Source organism: Vitis vinifera, chromosome 18, assembly GCF_030704535.1.
Source record: "Vitis vinifera cultivar Pinot Noir 40024 chromosome 18, ASM3070453v1".
NCBI lineage: Eukaryota > Viridiplantae > Streptophyta > Magnoliopsida > Vitales > Vitaceae > Vitis > Vitis vinifera.
Window position 1 is genome coordinate 5703275 of NC_081822.1, and position 27481 is coordinate 5730755.

General features: G+C 35.7%; 1 protein-coding gene across 2 annotated transcripts; it reads left to right on the forward strand.

Moving 5' to 3' along the window:
* On the forward strand, window positions 1–27074 carry LOC104882498 (probable ubiquitin-like-specific protease 2B). 2 transcript variants are annotated; one of them, XM_010666103.3, is made up of 16 exons: window positions 1–632; window positions 717–1024; window positions 1117–1207; window positions 1307–1356; window positions 2355–2552; window positions 2646–2721; window positions 3487–3595; window positions 11642–11707; window positions 15615–15746; window positions 21282–21482; window positions 21573–21628; window positions 21708–21801; window positions 22665–22755; window positions 23875–23994; window positions 24817–25248; window positions 26077–27074. In XM_010666103.3, exons 1-16 carry the CDS (start codon window positions 473–475, stop codon window positions 26725–26727), a joined length of 2835 nt encoding a protein of 944 aa, XP_010664405.1. In that variant the 5' UTR covers window positions 1–472; the 3' UTR covers window positions 26728–27074. The 2 variants fall into 2 exon arrangements, with proteins under 2 accessions (XP_010664405.1, XP_010664404.1); XM_010666102.3 differs by having other exon boundaries at window positions 13–632; window positions 2352–2552.
* Window positions 27075–27481: the final 407 nt, after the last annotated feature.

The following is a 27481-nucleotide window of genomic DNA, read 5'->3' on the forward strand; positions in this document are numbered from 1 at the left end:
AGTCTACGGGGATGCTTGGCGTGGCGGGCGATCGGATGGAGTTAGCAAGTGATTAAAGAAGAAGGAAGCAGGCGAGAAAAAGGAAAAAAGAAAAAAGGGTAAAAAGAGAGGAAAAGGGGCAGATAACGGCACGCGCTTTTAGTGCGTTGGAGACCCACTTATCAGACAACTACGCCAGACACAAGAGGGGATCCTTAAATCCACGCGACTTTAAGCGCGTTGAGCGTGGTCCCAGTCTTCTCTGTTCCACCCTCAGCAAATTTCTTCGTGTCCAATTGTGTTCTCCTGATTTGGGACTCCTCGAAGAAATTAGGGTTCGGTCTCTCGATCCCTTTAGTGCGCGACGGTATTCGATTCTCCAATCTTGAGAACTCTAATCCCTCTGCAGTCACCGATTCCTGAAACGGTGATCTTTTGATTAGACTCTTCCGCTCCGGGAATCTCAGCTTCTAATCATCCGTTTTCTTCAGAGATGAAGAGTTCTTCTTGTAGAAGCTTCGAAGTTTATGATTTCAACGAAGAAGATGATAGTGCTGAAGTGGCTGCCGCACGATACTTGGGAAATTACAAAACCCCTGAAAACCCTAATTCCGAGACTCCCGCCATCATGAAGTACGAGCTCCTTAGTTGCGGTATGTCTCAATTCGTTTTGCTTGGTTAGATGGGTTGTGTTACTGGTTTTTGGTTGTTTATTTTTGGGTTAAATTGGCGTGCAGCTGCACGGGGCGACGTTGTAAAGGCAAAGGAAATTGACAATGTACAGTGGGTCGATGTTGATGCGATCGACAATGATGATAGTGGCAAATGCGATATTTCCTTAACTCCTAGCGTAGAAGGAGAGGAGTCCGCTGGGAAACAAGGAACTGCGCAGTCCGATTGTAATAGCGATGAAGGAAATGCCCCTTCTAAAGCAGACACTCACCGAAGTTTTTTTTCCGTTCTTCAAACGGATGATTCGAATGATGCAGCTGCTTCGCCGGGTGACTGTAGATTGAATTCTGACCTTCCAGAGTCTCCTCCCAGTGTACTCATTTGACCTCTGCGTTTCAGTAAATCTTTTGTTGTGTTTGGAATTAATTTATTGGCATGCCTTTACTTAATTGTGGATTTGCGCAGGATGAGCAACTTGATGTTACTTCGGAAGCTGATGAAAGCATGAAAGAGAACACTCTCTCTAGTCCTGCTTCTGATACTGCAGAACATGGCGGTACGGTTTCAGATTTGTTCTTGTTCAGAAAGTTTTAATGTTTAACGGTTTTTCTAGGACTTTATGGGATGAACCTCTTACTTTGCTGCATGATTGCAGCTTCTTTAGATGGACAAGTTTCCGATGATGGCTTTGGCAACTGGGACATGGTAATCACTTTAACTGTCTAATCTCTTCAATCGGTCAACAGTGCATGTTGTTGCTTAAGAATTAGGAGACGGAGTCCAATGTTCACGATGATTGGAGGTCCCAAATTAGAAAATGGTGGATTTGATGTAGGGCTTCATATATTTCATCACTATTATTTTGCCACCTTTTTTCACATCTTCATGTAAACCCTAAATTTGAGTATAAGTTCCTCAATTTTGGTCTCAAACTTTAGGAGAGTAACTTATATGTACTATTTCTCTACTCCATTATGTGATGAAATGAAATTTGGATTTATTAGAGAAGGTTATTAGGTGATTGGGTGTTTTGTTATACCTTCTTGATGCTTTCATCTTCATCTTCCATTCGTTGATGATTTCATGCTTTTACTTGGTTTTTGCTTGACAGAAGGCCTAGGTTGTTGACTCTATCATCCATTAGATGACGATTTCATGCTTTTTCCCATGGTTGTTGCATGATCAAAAAACCACTTCCCTGCAAAATTCAATGAGTCGTTCCTCTCAGCTGTTCCTCAAGAAATTCTTATCGCATTTTGTTGTTCCTTTGCTTCATTTTTTTTTTTTTTGTTTTTTCTTTGGTGTTCACCGTGTACACCCTATGTACCTTGATGCGCTGCTTCTTTGGCGCTTGTTTATAAAATTATATTATTGCGTATCAAAAAGAAAGTCTTTTTGTAAAAATGGTTTTTTCCTGAATCTCAATTGCTGGTTTGTTCATTTATGTCACTTTGGATTAGCCAAGATAAAATGCTCCACTTCCTTCAAAGTAGGATTTATATTTTGTATTGAATGCAGAGGTTACGCTTTGTTTAGTGGTAAATGAGCTAAAGAAACCATTTGTTAGTCTGACCTCCTTGCATATTATATTCATTTTTACGTGTTAGAATGTTTTCTAACTTATATTCCACTCTCTCTCACTATCACCAGAATGGAGAAGGCTTCTTGATATGTGACTAATTTTCCTTCTGCGTAATTAGCAGGATGACATAAATATGGAGGTAGTTGTTTATCCTGATTATTTTGTATATCGAGATGAATATTGTACGGAAGCTGTGGTTGCTTTTTCCAGCAGTTGCATCAAAATCAAGGGTTCAACTGGATATGAAAAGAAAGGATCCTTTAACTTTCAATGGGGACTTGATGATATCATTGATATTAAATCTCAGTGGTGTGGAAGGGTGGGGGCCTTAAAACTCATTGTTTTGAGAGCTAATTGTTTTGCACTGCTTCTACATGCTTGCTAAAAAAATGTCTCCTGTGGTTGAACTCAGGTTGGAGTGGCCATGATTCAGCTACGTGTAATATCAAAGGATGCTGTACAAGTTGGTTCTCCATGTGGCACATCAAGTAAGTGCAATCCTAAAATTTGGTGCCTTTTTGTTTGCTAATTACTATTGCATTTAATTGGTTGGATTATTGCATCTCTTTATAAACTTCTGTCTTCATATAACCTTGGATGACATTCATTTGGGCTTAAATTGTGGAAATCTTTCCTTGTTATATTCTATGTTAGTCATGGTTATTGGATTTTATGGGTTCTAGAAAATTGCTAGATTTTTGTCCTTTAATCTTGTCATGAAGTAGGTTGTAATTTGATTTTTTGTAATTTCCTCTACTTTTTTTTTTTGTTAAACTTTCACTTTTATTTTGAAAACCCTAAGCCACTAAGTCCAAATTCTGTTGAATCTCGTGAGCTAATAGTTAAATTTTTTTCTTTAATGATTCAAGGGCACCTTTAGTTATGCATTTTTCGCTTTGTTATTTGCTCAGTGTGTATCATACTAGAAAATGAGGATTTGATTGCTTATTAAAGAAAATAGAAATAAAAGATGAGGATTAAGAGTGATCCTGGGTTTGAATCCTGCCAGTGATGATACCCTGAATTTACTCAGTGTTGGTTGTTGCGGGGTGGTTAGCATCTTGAGGTTTGCGTCCCCATGGAAAGTCCTAAGGGCTTAGTCATGGAAGGTTCCTTGGTTATATAAAAAAAAAAAATCTGATTTCGTTTAATGAATTTTAATACTGATTTTCCCCAGTACAAGATTAAAGAACTGATTTTATTTAACGAATGACAATTACTAATTTTTCCTCACCATACCATACTGCATCCAGGGATTGAGGAGTTGAAGTTTGCTGTTGTTGACTCCAACTGGTCGGTCAGGCAAGAAAAGATCACATCTTTGCATGGGAAATACAAATCTGTATGGAATGTTATGCTTGAGTGAGTCTTAAATTGCCTTTTCCCCCCTCATATTTATGTTTTCATACATTACAATTCCCTTGGTTTTTTTGGATGCATCATAGAAAAGCTTCCCTTTTGTTTCTGCTCCCTTAATTTTTGTTGGTTCATCAAAGAGAAGGTTCCTTATCATTTTTTGCATGAACCTGCATGATATCATCCAGACGAATAGAACATTATTTTTATGCTAGAGCTAATTTCACGTCCATTTTTATGTAAGAGTACTAACCAGAATGTGAACAGTAAGCATAGAAGGCCTTATAGACAACAAGAACTAAAATTGTTTCTTAAACTGAAGCCACTTCTTTATACTTACACTACTTTTCCTTTCTTCTGGCAGTGTTTGTGGTAATTTGTTGATTAAGGAAAAATGCCACTGGATTGAGTTGTTCTTGCTTCTTCTACTTCTAATTTTTTTTTCCTCCTTTTTTTTTTTTTTTTTGGGTGAGTTGGTTTGAGGAATATTGCCATAATATTTTCTGACAGAGTTTTGAGTTGAAAAAAATGTGGGAAGGGATCTTCTCTTTGATGTCTCTTTAGGCTTCAAACACCAAGAGTGTGTTTGGTTTGCTAGGATCTAAACTTGGAAATGGAAATCATATTTCTGAAAATAAATTCCTGGTTCTAATATTTGGTTCAATTTGGCAATTTGAAGATCCTGTCTAATTTTATTTCCATTATAGCATTTAGTTATCTTGGTGATTACTTGGGAACTGATGTAAATTTATATAAACACCCACTTGAATAAATTTATAAAATTGTATCTAGTTATAAATTAAGAAAGAATAAAAATAATCTATATGCCATCCTTTTCTCTTCATCCCTAGGAATGAAATAAAAAAATATCGAGTTATCCATGGGTATGAGATTTTCCTAATTTTGAAGGGTATCTCATATCTAGGGAAATTAAAACGTCATAAATTATATGTATCTAATTCTGAAAATCTTATACTTGTATATCAAATATCATTCCCTGGTTAAAATCCTTGCGAACCAAATGCATTCCTAAGAGCTTGAGAGGATTCTCTCAGTATCATTTTGTCTAAGGAGTTGGTTATGTCCAACTCCTCTTAAGCTCCTATGATATAGTTAAAATCCTTGCGACCAAATGCATTCCTAAATGTGCTTGTTTTTTAATTTATAAATTTCTATTTACTATAAAGAAAAAGCTACAGTAGTATATTTTGGTGCTCTTCTCTTATTTCCATAGCTTGGGAGGATAAATTTCTATTCACTATAAAGAAAAAACCCAACGTGTTTTTTCTTTCGTATCAAAAAATAAAATTCCATGTGCAAGTAGCAAGAGATTAATGCTCCATTCAAATCGACTTATGAGAAGCTAAAAACTCTTATTTTAAGCCCAATGAGAGCTTTTGGACCCATTTGAGTAATTTTATCAAGAGAGCTTCTTAGCTTATAAAAGAGATTAATATAGAAGGTACACAATATTGTCTCCTGTAGAAGTTATCTTTTTAGTTCATGTAGAAAGATATTTCATGTTTAATGAAAATTTCATTATACCAAGATTGCCCCTTCGAAGTTATGGGTTTGTCTTCAACTTGAGCTATTAGGTAAAGCATAAATATCTCAAATAAGTTCTAAGATTTTACACTTTCAAAGAATAAGGAAATCCTGCTTTTTCCATAAGTAGGATTCATTGTTTAGGAAACAATTTGAGGGAGAATTTTAACTTTAGATTTGTTAAAAAGAAGAGAATGGAAGCTTGGCGAATAGTTGTAATCTTTACAAAGTTGAGGAGGAATCAACTGACCATGTTCTTCTTCATTGTGCTAAAATGAGGATTTTGTGGCACTTGTTATTCTTATTGTTTAAAGTCAAGTGGGTGTTGCCTTCTACGGGCAAAGAAACTCTATCAAGTTGGTAAGGGACTTTTGTGGGGAAGAAGCGTAGGAAAGTGTGGAAGGCCACTCGTTTATGCTTATTTTGGATCATTTAGAGAGAAGAATCGTAAAGCATTTGTCTCTCATAAAGAGCATGATGGCTAGTATGCCTTTGTATCAAATGTCCCTTTTCCGTATGCCCAAGTCAGTTGCACGGAGGTTAGAAAAATTGCAAAGAGACTTTCTTTGGGAAGGAGGAAATTTGGAGAGGAAAGTTCACTTGGTTAATTGGGAGGTGGTGTGTGCGGGGAAGGAAAAGGGGGGGCTAGGCTTAAGGAAGTTAGTCCCGTTGAACAAAGCTTTGTTGGGTAAATGGATATGGAGATTTGCTTGTGAAAAGGAAAATCTGTGGAAGCAAGTGCTTTTGGCGAAATATGGGCAAGAGGGTCTTGGATGGAGGACCAAGAAGGTTAATGGGGCGTTTGGAATAGGGGTGTGGAAGGAGATTTTGAAGGAAAATGATTGGTGCTGGGAAAATATGGAGTTTACTGTTGGAAATGGCACCAAAATCAGATTCTGGATTGATCTTTGGCGCGGCTGTATAGTGCTGTCCCAAAGATTCCCTCACCTTTATGTCATGGCTGCCCATAGAAACGCCACGGTAGAAGAAATGTGGGATCAGAATGTCGGTCAAAGAGGTTGGGATTTAAGGTTTATGAGGGATTTCAATGATCCACTCTCCCCTTACCTTTTCGTGTTGGGAATGGAAGTGCTAAGCGCTATGTTAAGAAGGGCTGTTGATGGGGGCTTCATTTCAGGTTGTAACATTCAAGGGAGGGGGGGAATGGAGATAAATGTCTCACACTTACTTTTTGCTGATGACACGATCATTTTTTGTGAAGCAAGGCAAGATCACATTACCTACCTAAGCTGGATTTTGGTGTGGTTTGAGGCAGCCTTTGGTCTTAGAATAAACCTTGCTAAAAGTGAAGTAATCCCGGTTGGGGAGGTGGAAGACATTGAGATGTTGGCGGTGGAGTTAGGGTGTAAAGTAGGGACCCTCCCTTCTGTTTATTTGGGGCTGCCCTTGGGAGCCAAGCATAAGGCCATGGCTATGTGGGATGGAGTTGAAGCAAGAATGAGAAGAAGGCTGGCTCTGTGGAAAAGACAATATTTGTCAAAGGGCGGGAGGATCACCCTCATTAAAAGCACTTTGGCCAACTTGCCGGTTTATCAACTGTCTCTTTTTCGCATGCCTAAGTTAGTTGTAAAAAGACTCGAAAAACTACAGAGGGATTTTCTTTGGGGAGGGGGAAGCATGGAAAGAAAAATCCATCTAATCAATTGGGAGGTAGTGTGCTCCCAAAAGGAGAGTGGGGGTCTAGGCATTCGGAAAATTGACCTATTGAATAAGGCCCTGTTGGGGAAATGGATTTGGCGGTTCGCCTTTGAGGAAGATATGTTCTGGAGGAAGGTGGTTGGGGTGAAGTATGGCCAGTTGGGTTTTGGTTGGAGAACAAAGGAGGCCCGCGGAACGTTTGGGGTGGGGGTTTGGAGGGAGATATTGAAGGAGTCGTCTTGGTGTTGGGAGAATATAAAGTTCAAAGTGGGAAAGGGGACTAAGGTTAGTTTCTGGACTGACCATTGGTGCGGCAATGAGGTGTTGTCCCAAGCTTTTCCCCAATTGTTTACTTTGGCGGCCCATAGGAGCGCCTCGGTAAATGAGATGTGGGATTCTAGCCTCGGGCAAGGAGGATGGAACATAAGACTCTCTAGAAACTCTAATGACTGGGAGTTGGACGCTTTAGGAGAGCTGCTGCACATGTTGAGGGATTTGAGGATTTCTCTTGAAGAGGACGCAGTGATATGGAAAGGAGAGGGACACGGTCGCTTTCAGATTAGAGATGCTTACAAGTTGTTGACAGGGTCTAATGTCACTACCTTCCCGGAAAGAAGCATTTGGGTGGACAAGGTCCCAACCAAGGTTGCTTTTTTTGCATGGGAGGCTTCTTGGGAGAAGCTTCTAACTTTGGACAAGCTTCAAAGGCGGGGCTGGCAGCTTCCAAACCGGTGTTTTTTGTGTGGTTGCGATGAGGAAAATGTAAATCATATTCTTTTACACTGTACAGTTGTAAGGCCTCTTTGGGAGATTGTATTGGCCTTGTTTGGGGCTAATTGGGTGTTCCCAGAGAAAGTCAAAGAGATGTTAGTCAGTTGGAGGGGCCCTTTTGTGGGGAGAAAGAGGAAAAAGATTTGGACTTCCATTCCATTGTGTATTTTTTGGACGGTATGGAAGGAGAGAAATAGATTAGCTTTCAGGGGGGGCTCTCTAGCTATTCAGAAGTTAAAGAATTCGTTTGTTTGTAACTTGTGGAGTTGGGCTAGGGTGTATATGGGAGAGGAGTCCTCTTCGCTTTTAGGTTTTTTGGAATGGCTTGCCATTCCCTAAGGGGTGGTGAGTGATGGTTCTTGTTAGGCTACTATGTATACTTCCTGTATGCTTTGTGGCTTTTTGCCTCGTTTTATATATATGCGCATTTATCTAAAAAAAAAAAAATGTCTTGAGGGGATACAAACCTACTTTAGAGGAAGACTCAGTCTCTTGGAAGAGAGGAAGAAATGGGCAGTTTAAAGTCAAGGAAGCGTATAATTTGTTGGTCAATCCCATTGTCACCGGCTTTTCGAAAAGTAGCATTTGGGTGGATAGAGTTCCAACTAAAATAGTGTTTTTTGCTTGGGAGGCCACTTGGGGGAAGGTGCTTACTTTAGATAGGCTCCAGAAAAGAGGGTGACATCTCCTAATTGTTGTTTCTTGTGTGGTTGTGAAGAAGAAACTGTAAATCACATTCTCATACACTGTATAGTGGCAAAAGTCCTGTGGGATAAGTTCTTTGCTTTGTTTGGTGTTCAGTGGGTCTTTCCAGAAACTGTAAAGGAGGTCTTATTGAGTTGGAGGGGCCCTATTGTAGGGAAAAAAGGGAAAAAGATATGGAAGTCTATCCCGTTGTACATTTTTTGGACGCTTTGGAAGGAAAGAAATAGACTACCATTTAGGGGGGGAGTGATAGCAATTCAGAAACTTAAAAATTCTTTTATTTGTAATTTATGGTGTTGGGCTAGATTGTATAGTGGAGAGAATTCGCTGTCCCTTATAGGCTTCTTGGAGTGGTTAGCCTCTAGCTAAGGGTTGGTGGGGTTTTTTGCTATTCTTTTTGGTTGTGAGGCTTAGCTGGCTTGTATACTCCCTGTATACTTTGTGGCTTTTTTTTGCCTCTTTTTAATATATTCTGTGCTTATTTATCAAAAAAAGAATCGTAAAGCATTTGCCAATATAGTACAAAAATGAATTTGGAGGTTTGCCACAAAAAGATGTGCCTTTTGGATAGGAGTGATTAAGGGCAAATATGGAAAGGAAAAGGGTGGGTGGTGGTCTGTTGAAGTTAGAGATGGTTATGGAGTTGGGCTTTGAAATCCATTATGAAAGAACAAAGCACTTTGTTGGGTTGTTTTTCTTTTGTGGTGGGCAATGGGAGAAGTTTTGGATGGATAAATGGTATGGTGATGAACCATAGTGTATTTTCTTCCTCTCTTTATATGCCTTAGCTCTTTCAAAAGATGCTTGGGTCGCGGATGTTTGGGTTCGGTTGGGGGAGAAAAGGCATTGGAACCCTTGTTTTTCTCAACGTTTGAATGATTGAGAGGTGGATGAAGTTGTGAATTTCTTTTTACAATTGCATGGATTGGTAATTGATGGAGAGTGGGAAGATAAGATGGTGTGGATGTATTTGGATATTAATAAGTTCTCTGTTAAGCAATTTTATGCCATCTTGGAACCAAGGGTTGTTGTTTCTTTTCCAACATGGGTAGTTTGGAATTCTTAGGCCCTTTTTAAAGTGAACTTTTTTGCATGGGAGGTTTCATGGGCAAAAATTTTGACTTTAAATTGGCTTTAGAAACGCAGATGGTCTTTGGTCAATAGGTGTTTTCTTTGCAAAGAAGATGAAGAATCCATAATAGATCACATTCTCCTTAATTGTTTATTGGTTAATAGTCCCTGGAAGTTGTGTGATCTTTTTGGTATCCATTGGGTGTAATCTGCTACAGTTAAGGAGGTTTTATTAGGGTGGTACAACTCGTTTGTGGTTAACCATAGAAGAAGGTTTGGAGAGTAACTCCATTATGTATTTTATGGACGGTTTGGAAGGAAAGAAATCTCAGGGCGTTTGATAATCAGGAGCATTGCTATTTTTTTGAGGATGTGTTCTTTCTTAAGATTTTGTTCTATTGGGTAAAGTAGTACTTAGAGATAGATTCTTTGTATTTCTTTGATTTTATTGAGTGCCTGGCTTTTGGTTAAGGGAGGGAGTTGTTGTTAGGGTTCTTTTTCGGTTTTTGTGCTTTTAGGCACTATTTGTATATTTTCTATGTATTTTGCAATGTTTTTAAAATCGGACTGATCAGCGAACTAGAAAAGTTACCGATTCATGGTTTAGTAGTTGGATTGGTGGTTGAATCGCTGTCGAACTGGTGATATCATAAATATATAATTTATATTTTATTAAAATTATTATTATTTAAATATAAATTTAAATAAAATTAAAAATCAATAATATTTATTTTTTCATCTTGTATATAAATATATTAATATTTTAAAGTTTATTAAATAAAATATATATATGGAAAATGGAGGTGTTTAAAAAAATACTAGATATTTGAGATGATTTTATTATGTTTTTTACAACCCTTGACACAAACCAATTAGCAGTTGGTTGGTGCAACCATGCTCACCTTGAACCCTTGGTCTGAGGTTTAAGCCCTAGGGCCGTAAACTGTGCATATATAAATGCTGATTGTTTTTTGTTAGACTTGTCTTGTCCCACATCGGAAAAGCAAGAGCATAAAAATACCTTTAAAAACCTCATTTAGTTGCTTGCATCTCAATTGGTTGCTGGCCATGGTGGGTTGGGCCGTGAATGGGTGTGTGACCCATTGGTAATTGAGGCTTGTTTTGGTCTAAAAACCTAGATTCTTAGTTGATCCGAACCGTTCCGGTTTTGTTTGGTTTGGCGGTTGAACCATCGGTTCGTCCGGTTCAATGTCAGTCTGAAGCCTTTTTCGGCTCAAAAGCTCAACAAAACCGGACCAGGGTTTGATTGATGGTTCAACTAGTTGAACCGGCCGGTCCGGTCCAGTTTTTAAAACATTGGTTTTTTGTGGTGTCCTTAGGGCGTTTTTTCTTTTTAATTGAATTTGGTTTTTATTTTTAAATATATAATACAAATGAATCAAACTCTCAAAGACTCTTTCTTGTGCCCTCTTTGGCTTTGGGCTAGGAAGTTTTTTGATTAATCCTTTATGTGTCTATTTTGAAGTTTGTTGATTGGTTGAACTTTTTTCATGGGAGCAAGATGCTTTTTGTTAGTCCCTCCATTTCATTGCCATTTTGGCAACTTTGTTTGCTCACCGCTTGCTTTGATGCGTCTATTTTTTTTGTTTTTTGTTTTTTGTTTTTTTTTGTACAAGTGTTGTTATAATATTCTTATTTTCTTATAAGAAAAAAAGGAAATAATAATTTCTGTACATCTTTCATTGAATGGGTTGGATATGTGTTTAGAAATGACCTTTTTAACAAGTGTCATGAGGCAAATATTTTGGGTATTGTAACCTAAGTATGCTCTACCTTTTGATTTTAAGAAGATGGTTATCTGGATTTTTATCAAAGCCAATTCCATTGGCCCACATCAGTTATCAATCCATGATTTGAAAATTTTCAGCCATTATAAGGGACAAGTGTAAGTCTTTTTAAGTTTCAAGAAGTGGATAGCGTATTATCATGTTATGTTGAAATTAGACATGTTAAAGCATTATGGTATTCTTTAAAAAGGTATCATAGCAGACCTACTTTTTATTGTTCGATTTTCATAAAGTTTCATCTTTTGGTTTGGGCGCTTCAAACCTAGGTCGGGGGGTGGGGAAATTCTAGTTTTAATTCCATTTCCCCTCCATCACCATGCGCACACATAATAGTACTAAAAAATTCTTATCTTCCTTTGTCTGCAGGCCTGTTGAAATGATAATTTACAATTTTCAGAGGACTATTTTATTTGTTATAATTTTTTGGTGATGCTAATCACATTTTACTTGAGTTGTTGTAATTGTAAAATTTAACTTGCTCATTTTATTGTAGCACGGATATGGATGGAGATGCTTTAGGAGAGGACAACTTTATCATCCCAAATAGCTATTTCCCAAAGTGAGTGAAAGCAATCCATTTCCTGTATTTGTTCTATATGCCTTATGAGATGTAGTTTTTGTTGCTTGTTGGGCCAGGTGCCTTAACACATTTTGTGGTGCTTCTTTTGTTAATTTTCATCTTTTATTTACCTTTTAAAAATTTTCTGTTCCTTTATGTTTCTAGTGATATTCTGTAATTATTGGGTTTATACCGCATTGAAATTTTTTGTTGCAATTGTCTGCCATCTGGGGTTTCTCCATGCATCTGTATGTCCCATGGTATCCTGTGCAGGTATTTATTTGGTAGGATTATAGGACATGCTTTTGTTCTCTTCATGTTGAGATAATTTTAGATTTGGTTTTTATGCCACTTGTTTTGAATTTAGGGATAAGTTTTTTCCTGTGATTTGGATATACATATTGTTGCTTTCACTTATAGGATGAGTAGGTGACTGTGAGGGCATGCTTCAAATGAAGATTAATAGTTAAACATCAACTATCTCTTTTTGTGTTATTTAGGTCTGGCAAATAACCGCCAATGGAGAAGTGTTCATGCTTATATTTTGTAATTACAGGTCAGAAAGCACATTTGACTCACTTAGAAGCTTTTTCGAATTGCCTTTTTTTTTTGAAGGCAAGCAAAAAAAAATATTAATCACATGCCTAACAAAAAGAGCAACAAAGGACTCAGGATGTAAATAAAATACGCCAAGAGGAAGAGCGAAAAAAGCAAGGGGCATAAAAAACAAAAGTCCTGTCACAAAGACCCAACCAATCAATAAAATCGATCATGGTTAGGGAGCCCCCATCTATATACATTTTAACCCACAACAAAAGGTTACAAAGAAAAGTGGATTTAAGAATTTGATCTTGCATTTCTTTGCCTTTGAATGCTCTCCGGTTCCTCTCCTTCTACAAAGATCGATACGCACAATCCCTACAAACCTTCTGCTTTTTTCCTGCAAAAGAACCATGTTACCCTAAAAGGAATTCTGTTACCAAACTTGACATCACCCATGAATCCCAATCAAGGAGAATACCAAATTTCACAACACTTTAGCTCTAACACAATGCATAAGGAAAGGAAGGACAGTTTAGTAAATACTTGAAGAAATGAGGATAAAAATAGTCACAATAAAAGTACATCCCGACTTTTATTTTATATTGTGTATATATATGTGTATATATGTATAAAAATCAGTTGAAGAATCCAAGTTCAAAGGATGAGTTGCATTCTCCAATTCAACTTGATCCATGCATTTCTTTGTTGCTTACTGATTTGTGAGTTGAGAGTATGTATCCCAGATCTTTGGAAGTGTTGATCAAAAGGAATGTCAACAAAGTGCAAAAGGCTTATATTTGATCCGTACAGTAGGTTTAAGCATAGTTGTTAAAAACTTACGATACACGGTACAATACAATGATACAATAGATTTTTTATGGAAATCGATACGTATCGCAATCCATATCTTATTTTAAAGAGTATCTTATGATACACGATACGATATATGATATTATGATACAATGATACAACGGTACATACATCCTCAACTATTTTTTATTATTTTAAAGAATTTATTATATTAATTGTTTATAATATACTTAAAGTGTGGAAAGGCTCGTTTGTGGGGAGAAAAAGGAAAAAAGTGTGGAAATCCATCCTGCTTTTCATTTTTTGGACAATATGGAAGGAGAGGAATAGGCTAGCTTTTAAAGGGGGTGTGTTAGCTTTTCAGAAGTTAAAAACTTCGTTTGTGTATAATTTTTGGGGTTGGGCTAAAGTGTACATTGATATGGAGTCGAATTCCCTAATAGGTTTCTTGGAGTGGCTAGCCTCCAAGTAGGGGTTGGGTTGTTTCGTTGTTTGTTTAAGGGGTTTGTAGCCTCGTATACTTCCTGTATGTTTCACGACTTCTTGCCTTCTTTAATATATTCGTTTGCTTATCAAAAAAAAAAAAAAACTTAAAGATTAAAAATTGATCATAGAAAAGGAGAAATAGGTAAAATAATCTTATGTAAAAAACGACATTCTTGTTATTAAATGTTATATTAGAAGTCAAGTAAGTTCATTTTTATGATTACTATTAGAGAATTTTCATTTGAATGGTTTGAATGTTCATCATGAAAATGATGGTGATTAGTGAATAGAAATTTTTACTCAATAGATTAGTATTTTTTATTTATTTCTTTTTTGGTGGAAAAGGAATGATGACAAACCTAAAAAGTTTCAACTTTGAAGATGACACATAAAAGCATATATATATATATATATATATATATATATATATATATATATATCAATTAATAACACAATAAGTGCATATGCCTAGTTAGAATTTGGAACTAAAAATCATAGTTAAAAATTGAAGGAGTTTACTTTTGTGGGTTATGTGATGAATCTACATATTCAAGTCATATTTTGTTAATTTGAACTTGTCAAAACTTTAACATTCGATGTTTTCATATGATATAATATAATTTATTTCTTTAGATCCTACTATCTTCCATAAAATTGGTTATATATTATTTTATACTTCATACTTTTAATAGATATACATGCATATACATTTTTTCTATTTATTTTTCACTATACAAAAAACCTTACGATACACGATACAAAAAAATAAAAGAATGATACATGATTTGTTTAACGAGTTAACAACTATGCTGTTCAAGCACGGATAATGGGTTGATACTATCTAGAAAGATGCTTATTCTCAAATGCTAGTGATCTTAGTCAGAGGCAAGGAATGAATTGAATGTAGAAGTGAATGTTACCTTGAAGGAGATTAGGTATTTGGTGATAGATTATGAGATGTTCTCATGAAGACATAATAAAATATTTTTGTTTTTTTGATAAGCAAGAAAATAATATGATTATATAGACAAGCACCAAAGAGACGACACATTAGAGTACACAAGAGGTATACAATGAGCGCTAAGAGATGCAAGCAAAAGGAGAGGATGTTAAAAACAGCTCCTCTCTTAGCAAGAACCCAAACAATTTACAAAATCAATTAGAGACATAGAACCTTATCTATGTACATCTTCTCCCACATAAACAAATTTCTAAGGAAAGAACTCTTCAAAGTATGATCCGCTTGCTTCTCATTGTCAAATGATATTTAATTCCTTTCTTTCTAGACAGTCCAAAAGAGGCACAATGGAGCTGCTCTCCAGACCTTTTTGCATCTTTTACCCACAAAGGATCCATGCCACCCTAAGAGAGTCTCTTTCACTGTAGTGGCATTCACCCAATGAATAACAAAAAAAGCAAAGTGCAATTACCATAGAACCCTTGCCTTGCAACAGGGAAGAAGAATGTGATCTATAGATTCTTCTTCCACTTTACAAAGAAAAATTAAAAAATAAGAAAATATAACTTCATGGTGAGATGAAAAGCTAGACCTGCAGTACATCAAATGGCCAGAAGGGCCAGAAATACTGCTGGAGCTGTTGGACCAGGTGTGCAGTTGATTCTGATTCTATCAATAGCTTCTTTTCTTTTCTCTTCTCTTCTTTTCTCTTTTTACTTGATAGGTAATAACAATTATATTAAAAGCACCTATCAAAAGGACGTGCAAAGGTATTCATGATGTATACAAGGCACCTAAGGCCAAAAAAGCAGAGGGAATTTTCTCTTCCCTTTTTTCCTTCTTTGTGCAGATGCAGATTATCTTGGTTACAATTGCAACCTTTTAAGGACTAAGCAAAAAATGGTTGTGAAAACTATTAACTATTATTGTTGTATGGAAAGATACTTTTGTTTCAAGCATCAGGGAGATGGAATACAAATGTCATGGGGGTCTTTCTCTTTTCTGGTCAAGAATATGGTCCCAATTTTTTTTTCTTTTGTATAGTATTTCTGTTTCATACATTTTTCTTCTATAAAATAGCACATACTGAATAAATTTAAAATGTTCCAGATTTGATGACCAATTTGAAGAGGTTATCTATCCAAAAGGAGATTCTGATGCTGTTTCTATCAGTAAGAGAGATATTGATCTATTGCAGCCAGAGACATTCATCAATGATACAATTATTGACTTCTACATCAAGTAAGCTAATATGTATAAATTTCATATGTTCTTTATTATTCTGTCCTGTCAACATCCCAAGACTTATCCACATTCTGGGATGACCACACCCCACCCCCTCTCATGAACCCAGTCAGAGATATGTTCAAGTTTCAAGTTTTTTTACTTTTGATTTTCTTGATAAAATGTTTTCTGATTCTGCATTTTAGAGATCACCAACCTCTTCCAAAACCATTTCCCATTCCATAACTAAATTACTACACTCTTGCAGACTAATCATTGAATTAGAGTTTTTGCCTAATTCATATGAAGTGGGCAATTAAGTATCTTTGGATGGGTTCTGACCCCAAGCTATGTTTCTCTTTTCTAGAAGTAGGTACAGATCTGTATGCTATTTCCTATAGTGGGTGCTGGCGGAGGAACATGATATGTGACAGCTTAAAGGATTTATTTTTTTCTATTGGGAGTTGATGAGAAATGAGTTGGAGATTGAATGTTCGTTTTGAACTGTTTCAGAATTACATTTCTGTGAGGCATTGTGTGATGCAGTAAAACTAGTTCATCTAGAGAATCTTGGCATGGAAGTGAAATTTTTGTTTGTTTTCCAAAAGTGAAAAAAGTGAAAACAGCTCAGAAAAACCTAGTTAAGTGTGGTTGATAACCTACATTAGAAATCCTTAAAATAAAAAACCACTTGAAAACTGCATTTTTTGTTTTTTGATAGGCGAAGATAATATTATGTGCGTGTAGCTCACCCAGGAGCATAGGACGCATACAATGAGCGCTAAAGGATGAACAAAAACACCCTCCTTTAGCAAGAACTGAAACAATCAACAAAATCTATTAAAGATTAAGGGCACACACTTGTATACATTGTTGCCCACAACAGTAGATTACTAAGTAAGTGACCTTTTAGAGCATTGACTATCTATTCCTTGTGTCCAAAACACCTATGATTCAAAGCGCATAATGGATACTTATCCAAATATTTTCTGGTCTTTATTCCGAATGATGCATGTCAACCTAAAAAGGTCTCTTTGACCATGGCTGGCTGTAGAGCCTAATAAACACCATACAAGGAGGAGAGCAACTACCTCAAAACCTTGCAGTGCAATAGTATGTGATCCAATTGATTCTTCATCAACTTTACCCAAGAAGCATATATTAGCCAATATCCACCCTCTCTTTTGAAGCTGATCAAGAGTCAAGACCTTTCCTCAACAAGCTTCTCTCACAAAGAAACCTACTTTTGATGGAACCCATGAATTCCAAATAATCCTCATCGCAAAAGAGTTAGAACTCCCCAACTCCAATGTAGAATAGAGAGACTTCACCAGAGAAAGAATCATTCCTTGAATCCATCCACATTGTCCTATCCTCCTCACAATTCACCTCCTTGCCGGTCATCTTTCTCCATATCACATTTAGATTTCTGGAAAAATAAAGGTTCTAATGAGCCCTTTCGCTAGTCTAGTTCCACAACTCTACGACCTAACCCTCTTTTGATGAGGCTAAATTAAACAGAGTTGAAAAAGAGACACGTAAGGGCTCATCCTCACACCATCTATCCTTCCAAAACGTTATCCTCCTCCCATTACCCACAAAGAAAGAAAGTCTACTACTAATGGAGTCCTAACCTTTCCTGATAACTTTCCATAACCAAACACCATATCCATTCCTAACATGACAAGACCGCCACCTCTCTTCTTTTACCCTTTTTTTTTTGATAGACAAAGAGAAAATTAAATTAAAATATGCCAAAACAGGAGGCGCTCCCTATGTACACAGGCAGTATACAAAGAAAGCCAAACCCAAGGCAACAAAGAAGGGAAAAAACCTAGAAAGGACAAAGTTAACCAACACTCCAATCACCCAACAAATTCAGAAAAGAGAGATAGTCCAAGTCCATAATCTGTTGAGACCACTCAAGAAGAGACCGTAGAAAGAGGTTCCTCAAGCTCGTATTTGACATCTCTTCCTCTTGGAACATTCTTCGATTATGCTCTCCCTAAATACACCAAAACAGACAAATAGGCGCCATTCTCCTTTACCCATTTTTTTCATACAGAAACTTCTATTGTGTAAACCTTTCAATGCAAAGTTAACTTTTTTTAAACAAAATCTATCGCTGTTAAATGATGTCTACAATAAATTTGAACTTCTAAAGAACCTATATAAAAAAAAAAGAACTTCTAAGGAATGTATTCTTATTCAAAAAGTTCTGAAAAAAAAATTCTTCTTGTTAGTAGAGTGAGAAAATAAAAACCACTAAATACCACTTTTAATGTAATTTCTATATATTTTTTCTATGTGTATATGTGTATGATAATCTTGATAGAGGAAATTTGTTTAAGATCATTACATGTTATGAAGTTATTAAAATGTCTTTCTCTTGAAATATATTTTCATCAAAGTTATATGCCAAAATTGTGTTTATTAAATGGTTTTTATAAAAAAGAAAAAAAGAATTTTTTTATGGTGAAGCAAGTTGGGCAATCAAACACCTATTTTTTATGAATGATTAATGGATGGTTTTGACTATTATTAAAATTATGCGTAAAAAATCCTTGTACTGAAGAAAGAAAATGTTACTATTATTTCATTTTATTTTTTAACCTTTAGTTATCAAATCTTGGTTATTTTTTATAGTTTCTAGAATTCTGCAAAATGATTCTGTCATATGGATGAAATAAAAATTTCAATTTTCAAGGAAAAAGTTTAAAAAGAAAATTCATTTCTTCTAATAGATCATTGTCCTTTGTGTTTAAGTACAAACAATTAAATTAAATTCAACACTTAGATTTCAAAGTAAACACTACTCACTTTTATACATTTAGTGCTTATAACTCTCAGCAGGCAACACTCATAATTCAAGATTAAAGTTTTTAACATTTATTTCAGTTTTATCAAACAACTCCTAATTGTTTTTGAAAATGTTTCTTGGAAAATACAAGCACATTAATTAGAAACAATATTTTGTGAAATACAAGCACATTAATCAGAAACAATAAATTCATTCCATTAAAATGCTAAAAGAAAAAAAAAGAAAAAAAGAAAGAGAAATCCTTCCAAAATGTATAGTACACAAACAAGAAAAAGAAGAAAAGTATGGATATACTATAAAAAAAATAAATAAATAAAAGAAACCATGCTTAGACAAGCCTAAAAATTGTGACACACATGGTGGTAAAAAATCCTGCTCAAAAAGATACCATCTACTTTGCTCCTGGCTTGACTAAAAGATTTACAACTTGATTTGTTAAATACAATACCTAAAAAAAAGGAGGATTACTATATATATATATATATATATATATATATCTATGCACACAGGTGGATGATAGACCCTCTAAAAGACTAGTAACTCTCCATCAATGGCCAAATCCTCTCTAGCAGGTTTAAAATGAGCTCAGCTCTCAACACTGTATCTTAACGATTTCTGAAAACACCTCCATCCCTAGCCTTCCTGGGTTTCCCAAAGGGTATTCATCTAAGTTTAACTTTTTTGAATCCTAGGGCAGTATGCAAACAGAAGTTTGACACCATAAGTATGCCTCCTATCTAACAGTATTAGGATTAAAGGAGTGCTGAATAAGGCATCAGCAGCTGAAGCCCAAAGAGGAGAAGAAAACCGAAGCCCTTTTTATCACCTAAAAAATCATGGTGTTTCTCTCCTTTTAGATACTCCAAATCAAAGAAAGACTTGCAACACGTCAAATAACCTTGCTTCTAAAAAACCTTCCAAAACATGTCATCATTTCCTTTACATTTCTTAGGAGAACTAATAAGGATGAACATTAATTTTAGTTGGAATTAAATTAGGATAGTTTTAATTGGAGTAAAATTAGGAGTAGCTAATTAAGTTATGGGAGAATTAGAATTAGAATCATAATATGTTATTAGAATCTTAGTAGACTTTGAATTTCTTAAAGAAGCCTATAAATAAGGTTAATTGATGTATATCAAAATATTAATTGATGATTAATAATATTATGCTTTCTTTGCATACTTTGCAATTTTCAATAGTGAGACTTCATTGATTTTCTTCTAAGTGAGACTCCTAGAAGACCTTAGTGCGGCTCTTAAGGTTTCTAGCCCTTCTTTTCATTATCTTCTTTCTCTATATTTTATTTTATTTTACTGTCATAAACTTTATCCCTAGTTCCTCTTCTTAAACCCTAAAAGATAAAAGCCCTAGCCCACCTATTTGACTGTAGGCAACAATCTTAGGGTTGTCCTACATCAAGAACCCAATCAATTACGACAAGATTGAACAATCTGTGCCAAAAGATGTAGAAAGAGATGATCATTTCTTTCTCTACTCTCTAGGCTCATAACATGCTTATTTGGATTCATGGCTTTCTATGGCCCTCACGGCTGTAGCATATCATTGGTATTGGCCCTCTGTAGTTGACAAGCAATCCAAAAGCCTTCTCTTGGAATAGTTTTAGAGTGCCATGAACATGACATGACTGAGAAGAATTGGGTTGTCTAGTACCGAGAAGGTTCTAAAGAAAGATCCAGTTCTCTCAGATAGGATCTCAAAGATCTCAAATCTCTACCTTTTTATCTAGTTTCTGAGATTTAGCTGGGTTGATCTTTCTCTATCTAACGTGGAATGACTCAATGTACTTACATGGGGATGTAATATATGGCTAGGAAACCATCAAACTTGTAGACTTATTTTAGGATACTTAATCAGAAATTCTGTAGTGGGATGACATGGTCAGATGATTTCCTAATGTGGTTAGGATGCTTAAAGAGTAAAAAATAACGCTGAGATATGAATAGCCAGTTGATGCTAGGACAAAGGTTTATCTGTTGAACAGAATATGAGATGACAAGGAAACTGCTAAGTTGGTTGGGGGACAGAAATTATGATAGTATTTTCCTGGGATCTGCCTACATTGGGAATTTATTAAATTTTGTGTTGTTTCACAAGTCGTATGGTATGGTTGACTTTGAAGGAGCTTGTTGAAGTGCCACTGGCAATTTTTTTTTTTTTGTTGGAGTGAAGGAAAGCAACTTACATGGAAATGTGAGTGTACATTGGCAACTTCATTTTGCAGATTTCTCCTCTATGTAAAAATACATGGCAATGAAAAAAATTGGCAATGGACCTTGAGGTTCCTTACATCTTTGAGCTTGTGAAAGGGGCAGGGTGCATGCCCGTGTTAGAGAAGGTTCTTTCCCCCTCTCTATGCCAACAAAATGCGTCACTTATAAAAGGAAACAATTTGACATGACTGCACTTTCCTTTGACCAATGTTTCAGCTGTGTATTTCATGATTTCTAGAATTGCGCTTTGTTCATAGAAAATATAGACAATTCAATTTTATACATTGGACTTTCCATCAGTATTGGGCTTGCTTTTGGTGGGAACGTGGAGGCATCATAGACAATTGGTTTACTTTCATCATCACATCCCCTCTTTCAGTATTAACAAGTTTCCAAATCCTTGTTCCTTCGTATTACTTTATAACTATGATGATTTGGCTATAGGTTATTTTTTTTAATCTTTAACATGCTTTTCTTGACATGTTAATTGATTGGCAGATATTTGAAGAATAAAATCCAACCTGAAGAAAGGCATAGGTTCCATTTTTTTAATAGTTTTTTCTTCCGAAAGTTGGCTGATCTAGACAAAGATCCATCTAGTGCTTCTGAAGGCAGGGCTGCTTTTCAGCGTGTCCGTAAATGGACAAGGAAAGTGGATTTATTTGAAAAGGATTACATCTTCATTCCTGTAAACTTCAAGTAAGAATTAGTTAAACTAAACTTTTGCTTTAGATAAGAAATTTCTCCTTAAGACTGCACTGATACAAATTTTATGCCCTTTGTTGACAGTCTCCACTGGAGTTTACTAGTTATATGTCATCCTGGTGATGCAGTTAATTTTAAAGGCAAGTTCTTGTTGAATGAGGTGTTGTAAATCAGTGGATCATAATCACCCTCTCATTCATGTAATTTGTCATATTTCAGATGATGATGTTTTGAAATCCCTTAGAGTACCATGTATATTGCATATGGATTCTATCAAAGGAAGTCATACAGGCCTCAAAAATATTGTTCAAAGGTATCCTCTATGCTTTTGAAAGATGTATGTGTTTATTTAATTTATTATTTTTTTTTATCTTGAGTTTCCATATATTAAGTTTGTTCTTATTATTTATGCAAATATCAATTTCTTTTCCTTTAATACTCTCTTTTCCAATTTTCATTTTTTTATCTTCAGTTTTTATTTTTATTTTTATTTTGTATTTGTGGGGTGAGTGTGTCATCCATTTTTTATTTATGCAAATATATTAAGCTTTTATTTTTTTATTATATCGCTTATGGATTCTATCAAAGGAAGTCAATTTCTTTTCCTTTTTCCATAATTGGATAATTGTCTTGCATATATTGTAGATGGGTATGCATTTTGGGTTTGTTTGGGTTGGTTGAAGCTGAAGTTTAAAAAATTTACCAAGGTCCCAATTCATGGCGTCAAACTACCATTAACTGCCTAAATTCAGTTTATGCGGAATTTCTTAAACTTGGAATCCATCTAATCCATCAAACCAAATTCTAATCTTGTGATTCCAGATTATATTGTATTGGTAGCATAAAACCAAGGGAAACAAAAAAAATACAATTTATTTTAAATATGTAAATGGATTTATTAAAAGGTATACTGGGCCGGTTATTTGATTAGGATGGCTTACCCTAATCACATGTGGGCGGGCTACTTTGTCAATTATGAATCAACATGAAGGCTAAGCAAAAAGGGGATGGATGGTGTGATTGCAGATTGTACTGGTTTCATGGCATAAATCCTTCTAATTCCATGATGGATTATTTTATTTTTAAATGTTTTAAGTTAAACTTTTTGCCTTCATTCACTTTTAAAAATTACTTGGCAATTGTTTATCTATCACTCCTTTTGCCTTGAAATTGCAGTTACCTTTGGGAGGAGTGGAAAGAGAGGCATAAGGAAACTTCAGAAGATATATCTTCAAAATTCTTCAATTTGCGATTTGTCCCACTTGAGGTATTAACTCTAGTCTTAGCAAGCATGCGGGAACAACTTCAGAGCATAATTATAAGTTAGGAATTGCCTTTATGCTATTCTAGCAGCCTCCTTATTATAGGAAGGAATAAGGCTAAGGAGGTTGATTTAAAGGTTTTTAACATATATGCATTTAATATTTACTTTTGTTTTGATATTCAGGGTCCAAATTATATTTACAAAATTTTGATGCAAAATATTGTGGAAATTTAATATAGAACTGGGAGCTTATCAAGAATGGCGATCTTGATTAATAATGCATGTCAAAAGATTTTGATGTAGGGTTGTAGCTACTTGTCTCAATTTTGTGGGAGTCTGTAGAAACATTCTCAAAGACTATGGAAAAATTAACCTGAATTTTGCTCTCAAGATTTTAAAGAAGATAACAAGCAGTTTTGTGAAATACAATATGTGGTCAAGTTTGTTTTATTAACCAGCCTGTCGCACATCCTTTATGATCCTTATGAGTGGGTGCATTTCTTCTACTACTTGAGGCCTTTAATTTTGAAGCATATATGATTATGGTTGATGCTGAATATGGATGGTGATTCATTTTGAAAGTAGTGTTGAGTTATGGAACTTATATGGGAATTGACTCTTGTTGCTGTAATCTTTGGTTTAAACCCCAGTGAAACTTTGAGATGAACTAGTTAAAATTATTTGGAAGAACCTTGCTCACTTGATTCCCTGTTCATCCTGTTCATATCTTCTCACATCCCTTCTTCTGCAAGGAAATTGTCTCCAATTCCTGTGTGGTTCAATTCCTAATTTGATGAGAATTTTTTTTGATAGAATATTGTATGGAATATTTTCCATTTTTTATGTTTCCTTGTTGACTGAGGAAAGACAACATCTTTATAATATTCTAGGTGACGAGGGAGAAAAACTATGAGATGGAGATGAGTATATAAAGTCCATAATGGAGAGACATTATGGTGATGGTTACAAGTTGAAATATGTAAATTTAACTGCACTTTTTTGTAATATGTCTTGTATTGAGCGTGTTTCTACTTGTGCATGTCATATTACCTGGTTCTGATCTCTCTCGCCTGTGGTGTTGTTGCCATGCTGCTCTTACATTTTGTATGTTGTGTATCTCAGCTGCCGCAGCAGGAAAATTCATTTGATTGTGGTCTCTTCTTGCTCCACTTTGCGGAACTCTTTTTGGAAGATGCTCCTGATAATTTCAATCCCTTCAGGATAACAAAGTTCTGCAGCTTTGTAAGTAATCTTCTCAGTTCTTGACCAATCTCATTATCTTCTCATCTTCTCATAATATTTTTGGAATCCATGAATATGTCATGTGACCCCTCCATGACATCTATTGCACCAAAACCTGACATATTGAATTTGGATTTTTGCTGTAAGATTTGACTTCCGTTAACTTATACTAGTTTCCTTTGAAATTTGCATTGTATTTGCATCATTGGGAAGGATCTTGCTTAAACTTTGACTGCTACTGCTTACCTGATTCAACTCGGGGGACACTAGTGGGTTTGGTAGTGACAATTGATGATGATAATAAACTGATTTTTTTTTGTGTTCTTATTTTGCCCTATCTTGTATCCTTGTGCTGCCTATTTCTCTCTTTTTAATTTTAAGTTTTTATTTTTCAATGTTGATCTGACGTGCTGAATTGTTTTAGGATATTGTCTTGGATTCATGTTCTTTTCTGCAGTGAGAATTGTTTTGGAATCTTACTGTTGCTTGGTTACGATGTCTTGAGATGGTGGGATCTTCTTTGAAATTTGTTAAAAGGCATTAACCCTTCAACTTTGTTTGTGATTGGGAAGCACTTCTCTTCATAATTCTGTATTGTAAACTCTGAGGAAAGGGGGATCTGTTTTTTTTTCCTTATTGGAATAATTAATAAGGAAACTCACGTTCTTTTCATTTAAGCTTGTTTTGAGTGAAGTCTTGAACTCAAATTCTGAAAATTAAAGAATGAATGGACACATTTACAAGCTTTTTCTCAGCTGACTATTCTTTAGGTGCTTTATTATTTGGCATTTTTGGACATACTAACAGTTTTTCTTTCTCCAGCTTAATGTGAATTGGTTTCCACCTGCTGAGGCTTCTCTTAAACGCGCTCTTATCCAGAGGTTAATATTTGAACTTGTTGACCATTGTTCTCAAGAAAGTTCTCCAGCTGCTTGCAGTGGTGAGCAGCAGTCCCCTAAATTTCTTGGAGGGAGTAATGTGCATGAAACTGGGGTGGAGTTTATTACTGAGAAATATAGTTCTGTAAAAGCTTGTAATGGAAATCTATTGAGTTCCCATGTTGACCAAGGGATTGAAATTACTCTATTAACATCTTCACTGAGTTCTCAGTGTGTTAATGATTCAAGCTTGGTTTTAAGGGAGTTTTTTGAGTCTGGAGCTACCGCAGCAGGATCGTTCCTTGATGGACAGTATCAATCTTTTGACCAGTCATCATCTTTTCAGAGGCTCAAGAGTGTCATGTCACCAATAGAGGTATTTAACGTTTTCTTTTCATTTTTCAATTTAGAGGCATTTGGCATTCAATAATTGGAAATGAAACACTTGACCATGATAATTTGGTCATGACACCAATAATTTTTTGGATGCCATTCTAAAGTGTTTCCCTTTTTCCTTTTAGACATAAAATTGGTCTTAATAGGTGTCATTTGGTGTTGATTCTTAAATGAATACATTTTATTATAAAACGTGTTTAAGAAAAAGATAGATTTATTTTTATATCAATTATTTTACAGACAAGGGTTTCTTCTTATAGAAGCTTGACAACCTGAGAAATATGTTGGTAATTGGTTGTCTCATCATCATATAAATAGATTTGAGAAGAGAGCATGGCGGTAGTGTGCTCTTAATCATGACAAGGAATAGATCCTTAAACATTGGAGTACATTCACATCTCGACAGTCACTTTTGATCAGCTGAAATGGCTGGATGTCTGTTATTTTATCATTTCTATCTTCCTATCCAGACATTGGGCCAAGATTGATCATAAACATTCTTTTATTTCATATTTGCTGGTATTTCCTGGGCTGTTTTCACACGAATTTTTATATCACTTTGTTGGCACTAACAAAGTACTAGTTAGTTGACATTGCACGGTAATGAAATCTTACTACAAAGTGAGTTAAGAAGCCTGACTCAGTACACCAACTCAAATCTCTTTGTCCTTTTCTTTTCTTGTTTCCCCCTTCTGGGTTCGTCTCTAGCCATTGTCCTCTGTTGCATTCCAGGAACATGCTAATGTAGCAATGTTCATAATGTGCTTCATAAACTTCTCCTATACTGACTGGTATTTTTGAACAACAGGAAGAAGGAACTGGTGAACAATTTGTTTATTTACCATCATGTGAAACTGGGCTCCAAAGACTAGCCGGAATCTCACATGAAGCACGTGCCGTTCAATATTCATCCAGAGATTTTAGAGCAGATGCTTCTTGGAACCCAGGAACTTCTGTGGAGCAAGCAGGGCATGAAGAAGTTGACTCATCTCCAGAAACATCAACAGGTACTTCTGAAGATTCATTAGAAGTAGGTGTTGATAATGGTAACACAGTTAGGGACGATATGGATCCAAGTCAGATTGAAAAAACAGATGAACCAGGATCTCCATCAATGGAAAACACCGAGTGTTTTACACAGGGCCTTGCCTGTGCCTCGGGTGAGTTTCTGGAGATTTCTGCTGCTGAAAGTTCTCAAGACACTGGTAAACTGGATAATTGCAATGAGAGGGAAGCCCCTCTTCCCTCTTATGAAGAAAATCCACTAAGATTGTTCCATGAGAAATCTGATATTGAAGGCAACAGGGATATCACTTGCAAGGATGTGCAAATGATTGATCATGACCTGGAATCAGATCCAGATGAACAGCCAGCTTCAAAGAGGCTACGGCTTACACCACCACCATATGAAGGGGAAAGAAAACTCAACAGAAGCCTCTCGAAAGATCTGCATTTGTAATACAGGCTGGAGATAGGTTTTTTGTTTCTTTTTAGCGGTCTATGAATTTGGATCTCATCAGGGCATTGGTTTGCCATTCTGTGAATAGAGTTATGGTTCATATTCCCAAGATGTGACAATTATGTAGAAGAAACCCTAGGATGCCAACTACTCTTTTCTTTTTTGTACTCATTTTGATCTGGCATTAGAATTCTCAGAACTCCATTTGATTGACTCTCATGGCTCAAATTTGTGTTCCCCATTAGTGTAGAAAGAATCTAGGTCATATGGGAAGGCCATTATGTTAACACAAGTGTTTCTTAAGATCCGTGAATGACACAAATTGTTCAGATACGCTTTCCATTCAATATTTTTATGTAAAAATCAGAAAAGCACGTTTAGGGGGGATAAGGAGGGCAAATTTCTCCTTTTGTCGTTATTGATATGACTATTAACTTAAAATTTAAAGATTAAAGGTAGAAGTAGAAGAGGAGAATGGCTGAAAGAAAAATGAGAAGGACCTCCAGTGGCTGGTGCAACCGGGTTCTCCTTTGACCGGCCAGGTGCGCGTATTAGGAGAGCTTGTATTCAAGAAGCGAACACTGGAATTTGGTGCTAGATGTGATTAAAATTTATCTATTTTGAATGGTGTTTAGGCATTGGCTAAGTATGCCTTGAAGCCTAGATGTTGCTTTTGACTCAAAATAATGAAATTGTTGAACGGGGAACGGGGAGTAGATGCATTGTTTTCTTAGTTTATTATGGTTGGAGTTTG